Source organism: Sinocyclocheilus rhinocerous, unplaced genomic scaffold (assembly GCF_001515625.1).
Source record: "Sinocyclocheilus rhinocerous isolate Xijiao unplaced genomic scaffold, SAMN03320098_v1.1 scaffold1730, whole genome shotgun sequence".
In the NCBI taxonomy this organism is placed as follows: Eukaryota; Metazoa; Chordata; class Actinopteri; order Cypriniformes; family Cyprinidae; genus Sinocyclocheilus; species Sinocyclocheilus rhinocerous.
This window is the reverse complement of record NW_015634043.1, coordinates 76,752-86,159: the sequence shown is the minus strand read 5'-3', so window position 1 is coordinate 86,159 and position 9,408 is coordinate 76,752. Positions and strand designations below refer to the sequence as shown.

The 9,408-nt window shown below is 41.3% G+C and overlaps 1 protein-coding gene across 1 annotated transcript in view; it reads left to right on the top strand.

The window, feature by feature from the left end:
* Positions 1-9,408, top strand: part of LOC107745321 (band 4.1-like protein 1) — a 349,703-nt gene that overhangs the window by 317,893 nt on the left and 22,402 nt on the right. Inside the window, exons 15-16 of the mRNA XM_016559185.1 lie at positions 2,720-2,842; positions 7,969-8,016. Coding sequence (XP_016414671.1) covers positions 2,720-2,842; positions 7,969-8,016 — 171 coding nt within the window. The remainder of the gene's footprint in view (positions 1-2,719; positions 2,843-7,968; positions 8,017-9,408) is intronic.

Here is a 9,408-nt window from a genome sequence, read left to right as displayed (position 1 = left end):
GCTTAATTTGTTCACAGAAAGGAAACTCAAATGGCAGAAAGTGACATCCTATTTGTTTTCTTTATTTTACAAAAGCACAATGTTTTGATTTCATTGTGAGTGTACACAAATAAAAGTAGACCTTTTACAGTGATGCATTATTAATAAGACAATAAATGACGGATTGTTTTAAGTTGATTCTGCTGGTATAAGGAAACAGTTGAAGTGATCGCGCCGACGCACACACACACGAAACATATCAGTTCCAGCATTGCTGCTGTAACTTCACAGCGCAGTTGGTACTTTATCTAAATAAAATACAGTGAACCAAACATCAGCGCGCCTGCCTCTGTGTCACCACTGGAACACGACTGGAGTACAAAGCCTATAATTTACATAATAAATAATAGTTTAGCATTCTGATACATCGCACATATGGAAATATTATGGAATATTTGGATTTGTCCCGAACGAGAGAGGTAAATAAAGAAAACATGATCACAAAGCTCCATTTCTCAAACAGTTGAGTACACAAGCCTTTTAGCGTATACTCCTTTGTCAGTGGCTATGTTTACATGCAACCAAATAATCTGTTTGTAATCGGATTGATGGCTCAATCGGACTGAAAAGCCTTCATGTAAACACCTTAATCGATCTGATTGAGCTCGATAAGAATGAAATTTCGATCGGATTGAAGGGGGGAATCCGTGTATCATTCGATCATTCATTTTTTTATTTAATATTGAAAGTAGAAAAATGAGAAAACGGCTCCTTTTTAGTTTTTTTTTATTTTTCCAAAAAACGAAAAACGAGAATTCAGCTTAAATTTACTTTTTTCGTTCATGGGTAGAAAAATGAATAAACAGCTTGAATATTCGATTTCTACATGTGGGCGGGAATTAAACGCCCCTTTCTGCTGATTGGTCAGCCGAAGATCAAACCGTGCCGTCATCAGTTCTTCTGCAGTATCACGCAGCAAAATAATAGTCCTCCACTGCTGCAGTTGTACTGATTAATAACCCATTTTATCAATTTCATATTTTTCATCAAACAAACAGACTAATGAATAGCTCGACACAACTCATACCGGGGCAGAGTCTAGACAGGTCTTTCTTCTGTGTAGACCAGCAGTTCTTAAAGTGATAGGGGGTCCAAAAAATAATTTGCTATAGCCTAAAGTATTTCCAGACTGTAAAGTCTTTTTTTTTTTTTTATCATGATACATAGGCCTACTGTGATTAATTCCAAAGTAACTTATATGATGCATTTAATGTAAAATAATCTAAATGAAACCACCCTGCCATGCCCAGCTGATGCAAAGAATAGAATTTATATCTACACAGAAGAAAGCCCTGTCTAGACTCTGCCCCGGTACGAGTTGTGTCGTGCTATTCATTTGACGGTTTGTTTGATGAAAAAAAGATTAAATGTAGTTGCAATAAATGCGTTAAGAATCCGTACAACTGCAGCAGTGGAGGACTATTATTTTGCTGCGTGATACTGCAGAAGAAATGTGCAATGACGCAGAAATAGCGTAATGGCGTATGACGCATGGAACGAACGGCTCTTCCTTTTGAATAAAGTGTTGTATAAATGCGTGTCCTGTCATTATAAAACTCTCCTTTCACTCGGCAACTGTGAAGTGGAGCAGGACAACCTCCCACCAGTCCTTGTTTTGGATTCTCATCCACAGACAACCCGTTACTGTGTGATAAATATGAGCAGCACAGCACAGCAGTTTATATGTATAGTTATAAATAATCCATAAATGGATTTTCTTATATATTTCACATATTATGATCCATAATATGGATACATATTAATTCTGCGGTTAAAAACACATAAAGAAACTGTGTAGGAGAGTAGTTATTATGTGCGGATGTAAAAAAAACAATTCCGATTTGAAGCTTGTGACATATAAACTCGCACATCAACCCGATCACTTTATTTAGCATTCATGTAAACACAACATTCAGATTCATCAATCAGAATGAATTCAGTCCGATTGAACCAAACATTGTGCATGTAAATGTAGCCAGTTATAGACGCGTTCAGAATCAGCACATGGTCACTGTCTAGTGAGCTTTGTTTTCAAGTGCGCAACTCATGGCATTCGCTGTTCTTCTGCTGGCGGTTACAAACAGCGTTGCATTACAGGGTGCCCCCTTCTGGAGTGAGGGTGAATTGCCTGTATTCGCTGTAAGGCCTCATGCACCAAACCAAGATATCTGTACCGTGACGGTTCGGTATGAATACATGTATCGTTACACCCCTAGTGTGTATGCGTGTGTGTGTGCGTGAATGTGTTTGTTTTGCACTCTTGATGTTTTAGAGTTTCACCCCATCATTGCTGTGTACTTTTTTTTCTGTATTGTGGCAGATTTGTGGATTGTGGATTGCATTTCCTATGGTCGGTCATTTTTGACCGAAGACGACAAGTGTGACTATTTTTTTTATGACCACTTAGCCTGCTCAAATCATTCCCTCAATTTTTTTGCTTGTTCACATTCCAAATGCCATAAAAGTCACCAAGTTTCATACCATTCCCATGAAGCTGTGATTCTTATAAATTCAAAACAGAAAATTTTTCGGTCAAAAGTGACCGAAGAGCACCAGTATTACTATTTGTAATATTACTGTTTGCGATAGTACAGTTGGATTATGTGATATCAAGTACTCAGCAGACATATTGTATACCCCACATACTAATGTAACTATTTTTTCCTTTTTTATTCATCAGCCCTCTGTTGCCAAGAAAGACCCCAGTGCAGTGAATGCAGCCCAGATGTTGAGAAAAGGAGCAGTTAAAATGGAACTGCATTCTAATGGCTCTGAGGCACCTGTCAAAGACATCTCTGATCATGTAAGAATATAACTATAATATCATTCCTACGTATTCACACTGAAAATTGTGGGTTTTCTATGCTCCAGCTGCTGAATTTAATTTAAAAATGTTCATAAAAGTTACTTTAAATACAAACCTAAAATAGTTATTCAATTCTAATTCAAGACTGTAAGAGGTGCGGAAAAAAATTCCTTTTTAACTAATTTTAAGTTTGACCAAGGTGGTCTTGCTGGGTTGAGTGTGAGTAGACCAGTTGTCAGTATGCAAACAGTGTTGTGGGAAAGCATAATTTTATACAATTTATACACTTAACATTTATGATGTAAATGAAAAACAATATAAGTTTTAAAGTATTAAAATGTAGGGTTACGTAGGTAACCTAGTTCTGTGAATGAAGTCAGCACACCACAGTATGGGTCACTCTTGCTAAGGATGTGCTGTCAGGAGACAGTATATCAAATTAACCATGCCCCGCTTGCAATCAGTCTATAAATACAGGTGCGAAGTAGCCAGCGCTTTTTTTGCCGACTAGTGACAAGTGCTCCCCGAGTGACCACGCTGTGTGGCGTGTTGACTTCATTCACAGAACTAGGTTACCTAGTATGAGTCTACTGTGTACCAGATAAGGTCAGGAGGGGAGATAAAACCCAAGTGGGGCAATAAAACTCAAGGAAACAAATTCATGCCAATAGAACATTTTATTAGCTTTCCCTGTTATTTACACAGTTAAATCAGCTGGTTTTTAGCACCTTGATATTGTCTACATAAGGCAGATCACGTCTGCTCTGCTGTTTGTTGTAGCAACATCCAGATGATAGAATTTGGCAAATGTCACAGATGATGACCAACCAGCTGCTGCACACACATCCTCCAGAGAAGCACCTTTATACAATGCCCAGGAGGCAGCCACTCCTCTTGTAGAGTGTGCCACCACTCCCTTAGGAGGAGGCATCCCTGCATTGTGATAGGCTAGATCTATCAGCCTGACCACCCATTTTGCCAGCCTCTGCTTGGACACTGCCTGGCCTTGCACAGAGTACCCATAACAGACAAACAGCTAATCGGTATGCCTTATCATTTGTGTGCGAGAAATGTATCTTCTCAGTGCCCTGACTGGGTAGATTAGATGCAGTCTGGATGCTTCTGTTGAATTGTGAGGAGGTGGATGGAAGGGTTCTATCACCAAAGGCCTGGAAACAAAGGAACGGGGCAGAACTTTTGGCAGAAAGGAGGGGTTTGGAAGAAGTAAAATAGATGAGCCGCCTTCTCCTAATCTTAAACATGCAGGGTGCACAGAGAAGGCACCCATTTCACTCACCCTCTTAACTGAAGAAACAGAGAAAAGAAATGCAGTCTTCAATGTAAGAAATTCCATCCCTATCTCATCTAACGGTTCAAAAGGAGGTTCTGTCAGAGCCTTCAAGACAATACCCAGATACCATGAGGGAATTAGCCAAGCTCAAGATGGACACAGTCTGTCAGTCCTCTTCAGTTGATGCCTGACAAGAGGTTGAAACCCAACTGTGTAACCTCCATAGCCTTCATGATGATCAGATATAGCAGCTACATACCCTCTCAAGGTTGATTCAGTTAATCCAGTCTCCAGCAGGAATTGGAGAAATGACACCATGGTGGCCCCCTCAGCAAAGCGATTAACAACCAGGAGGTGCAACCAGGAGGACTTTGGCCCTCAAAATCCTCACCTTGGCTAGGACTGAAGGCAGAAGTGGGAAAGGGGGGAATGCATAAAGTAGAACTGGGGACCATTCGTTTGCCAGGGCATCCACCCCTAGGGGCCCACCATTAAATACCACAGGGGATAGTGTGTGGTTTCCTGTGTGGCAAAAAGATCTACTTTGGCTTTCCCAAACCGAAGCCAGATGGCCTGTACCACTGCTGGGTGAAGTCACCATTCTCCTGGTCTGGGACCCCCCTGGACAAAAGGTCGGCTGCTACATTGTCCTCTCTCGGCATACGTACAGCCCTCAGGGACACCCCTTGAATAGGTGCCCATAACAGGAGATCCTGTGTAGGGATATTGAATGTACTCCGCCCTGGTGATTTATGTATGACATGACTGTTGTGCTGTCTGAACGAGCAATCACCTGCTTCTCCTGAAGCTGAGGAAGAAAATAGATCAAGGCCCGAAATACTACCTCCAGCTCCAAGAGGTTTATGTGTGCTCCTATCCAAGAGGCATCCCATTTTCCCTGTACTGGATTGCCTCGCCAGACAGCACCCCAGCCTGCCTGTGAGGCATCTGTTTTTATGGTCTCCTTTGAACATAATGGGCCCAGCTTGACTCCCTCCTTTAGGCCTGGAGTTGAGAGCCACGACTTGACTGCTGGAAGACAATCCAGGTCCCTTTGAATCATTCGCTCTCCATTCTCAAGTGGACTCACTTTGTACTTTGCTAACCATCGTTGTAATGGGTGCATGTGAAACAACCCCAATGGTACCACCTGACTGACTGCTGCCATTAGGCCATGCAGTCTCTGGCATAACCTCACTGTAACTTGCTCCTTTTTGAGGAACTTGGACAGGCACCCCTTCTACACTGACTGCCTCTGTGGAGAGATCAGAGATGCTCTCATTAGAGTCGAATTCAAACTCAAGCCTAGAAATGTCACTACCCTTGTGGGAGTGAGACAACTCTTTTTGCTGTTCAGACTCAGCCCCAATTTCTGCAAGTGGGCTAAGACCACCTTTGTGTTGCTCCTGGCTTGCTGCTCTGTAGGAGAGCAAATTAACCAGTTGTGCAGGTAATTGGCAGTACGTGCAATATGTATGCCCTGGCGACTAAGAGGAATGAGTGCGGCATCCATACATTTGTTGAAGGTGCGGGGAGCCAATGACAGACCGACGGGGAGAACATTATACTCATAAGCATTGCCCTGAAAGTAGAACCTGAGGTACTTCCTGTGGTCCTCATGAATTGGGATGTGGAAATAAGCATCTTGGAGATCCACTGTTGTGAACCAATCCCCTTGTCTGATGAAGGTTAAAAGGGTTGAAAGACAAAGCATACGGAATGGCATTCGCTTTAAATGATGATTTAAATTCCTGAGATTCAGGATGGGCCGAAGACCCCCATCTTTCTTTGGAATCAAGAAATAGGTTGAATAAAACTCCTGCCCTATTGATCCCGAGGGCAGGCATGTTATTGCTCCTTTTCCTAAAAGAACTGAGACTACGTCTTTCAGAGACCTGCACTGTGTCTCTTCTCTCAAAACAGTAGGAACAATTCCTTAAAATTGGGGTGGCTTGAATTTGAATTGGAGCCTGTATCCGAACTCCAAAGTGCTCAGCACCCATGTACATTGAGTGCATTGGCGCCAGTGGAAGAAGAAAATCGTGAGGCCGGAGGTTTATAACCATCAGTGACGGTTTCTTCTGCCTGCTGCACGTGTGCTGGAAGACTCTGCCTGCCATGTCCTACGAAAGGACTGCTGGACTCCTTGGCTTGGTCTTATGGGTGCTCCTTGGGCAGCAGACTGGCGCTGACCTACGAAGACCTGGCTTGATAATTCTGCCCGGGCCCAATTGCTGCTCCCAGCTGATGTGCGTAGCCCACAAGTAGCTGGTGCTCGACCCACTGATAAAGTCAGTTCTCTTGTCCTACGAGACTGCTCCAAGGCTGCTTCTGCAGGTGGTCCAAAGACCTCCCCATGCACTAATGGAGCTGCAATGACTGCCATGCAGTCTTGATCTAGCAGATTAGCTTGAGATAGCCATACCTGATTGCGTGCTTGAACCATATTGGCCATGGATAGCCCCAGGGCTTGAGTATGCGCACTTGTTCCTTGGATCAGCATATCAATCACTCGCAATGTCTCTGAGATGTTTTCCTCATCTGTCAAAGTGGAGAACAAATCCTGCAGCAGACCCTCTAAATAAACCAAGAGGAGAGAGTTTGTCTTGCCGACAAGGCAGAGGCATGAAAGGCTTTCCTCAGAAGACTGTCGATTATCCTACCATGCTTTTTAGGGTGTGAAGCATCTCTTCCAGTCCTGGCCATAGCCCCCATCAACATAGCAAGTGTGGGTCCGATCTGAGGAGTTGTAGAAAGTCCATAAGCTGCTGCCCCTGCCAAGTTGCCCAGCTGTGTCCTAGGGAGTGCTACAAAACTAGGGGCCTTCCATGAAGACTGCAACTCTAAAATCGGGAAGTATTGGCAACCCCTCTGTTGTTTGACGCTGAGGGCCTCTATCAAACACTGAGGTTGATGTTGAAGCAGCTTGGGAAGGCAGTTTTGCATGCTTAGCTGCTCTGGAAATCACTGCTTTGTCTGAAGGGTCCAGTGCAATACTCTCTGAAGTCTCTGACACACTATACCTCGTTTATGACTCAGAGATGTCATCTGGTTATGAAAGCACAGAATTTTCATCCCTTCCAAACACTCCAGACGCTGCCAATGAAAGCTCATCAGGGTGACGGCATGGCCGTTTTGTCAATGGCAACATGTTGACTAAGATGAAATAGAACATAATATTTGTAATATATAAAATATTACTATTTAACAAAATTTGTTTAGTTATGTTATTTAAAAAAATCAAACTGGTAAAATGTGAATCAGTTTATTCAAGGGACAAAATTGAGAAAGAAACATCTGTGGTATGTTACTGTTTTTGTCTTATCTTGTGTCTCATAAAGTTGAATCTTTCTAGAATATAACTGAAAATAAATGGCATATGCCTTCCTGAACAACTGGGTTAAAGGTCTCAGGACTCATGTCCTCAATGTCATGTGTCTTTCTCTCTTGTCCTTTATAAAGCTCCACTTTCTTTATTTCTTTCTTTCTCTGTCTCTCTACCTTTGTGTCTACTGCAATACAATATAGTCAAACTCTAACAATACTCTCCCAAATATTTTGCTGTTATGTCTTGCTCATTTCCTTTACAGGTGTAAGTAGCAGTGGGTGGTAATATACAAGAAATGCTGATACTGTTTCTTTAGTCATTCAGCAAATCTAAAAGCTGGTTCTTTTATGTTTACCTTTATCAGTCATACATGGGATAAAAATAGTATTTCACTGCATGCTGCTATGGTGCCATTTGCTGGCAACGAGACTGTATTTTCAGGTTTTATTGCTCTTAACTGTATTGCCTTGGCACTTCTTGATTATTTTCTCATGTTTGTTGCAGAAACTGGAAGAGAGCACAGTTAAGGAGGCAAAAGAGAATGAGTCCCCTGTGAGTCTGGTCATATAATCACTCCCCAATAAATAGTGGTGGACCAATATGGTTTTTGTTTTTGTTTTCTTTTTTTCTTTTTGTAATGTCTGATTCTGATGTATAGAGGTGGCTAATACAGTACAGATACAATGCAGATATTATGTTCACATAATACAGTTTAATTGATATTTAAATTATATGAAACAGTTTATTGTTTTCATTTCTTTTTCTTTCTTTCTTTCTATTTGTTTATTAATTTATTTATTTTTGACAAGACTGTTGGTAGATTTTAGAATTGACAAGAGGGTTCCTTTTCTGTTTATGGATATGGTTATCATTAATCTTGCCCATGTTTAGACACACTGTACCCCATAACGACAAAGAAAACTGTGGTAACTGCGAATTCATTATGAAAAGTAAAAACTAAAATATTACATTCACTTAAATATTCAGACCCTTAACTCAGTACTTAGCTAAAACATATTTGCTTTATTTGCTTAATTACAAACTCAAATTTTTTGGGTATGATGTGACACCTAGATTTGAGGATTTTCTGCCATTCTTCTGTACAGATCCTCTGTCTGTGATCCTCTGTCCTCTGTACAGAAGCTCTGTCAGGTTAGATGGAGACAATCTGTAGACAGCCACTGCTTTTTAGCTAATTCAGGCTTTGATGCATTTTGCATTGAGGAAAGTCTTCAGTCTGGCCATTTTTCCATAAAGCCCAGAATGGTGGATTTTTTTATTATTATATATATATATATATATTTTTATTATTATTTATGTAGCTCCATACAAATAAAATATGTGCTGTCCAAGGTGCTTTATAGCAGTACAATTAAAAAGATGTACGAACAAATATAAAAATAATGTGGATTCGAAATTCACATAGCATCACAAAGTACATAACATTTAACCCATAAAAGAACTGTAACACAAAATAAATAAATAAATAAGTTTTAATTTTAGAGTAAAAAAAAGATAGCGTGGGGGCTGATCTAAGTAGTGGTAGACTATTCCAGAGATTAGGACCAGCTGCCTCAAACACTCTACCCCTATGTTTAAATCTGGTTCTTGGCACCTTTAGTAGAATTTGATTACTGGATCTAAGTGATCTAGGTGGCTAATGAATTGAAGGAGGTAGAAGAGATATACACGGTGTAGCAAAGTCTTTAGTTCGGGAAGAAGGACGAGGAAGTCAGGGGTAGAACTTTTATTGGTCGTCACAAACAACATATAACAACGTGTGCGCGTCTGGAGTTTCCCACTCAGGTGTCACACACTCTCCTCTCTCCCTACTCCCAGGTCGGCGGCCGCTTATCTCTCGTCTCCCCGCCAATCACTGGAATTGCAAACAGGTGTTAATCATTATTCACTTGACCTCCTTATCACCGCTCGTCTCCAAACTCG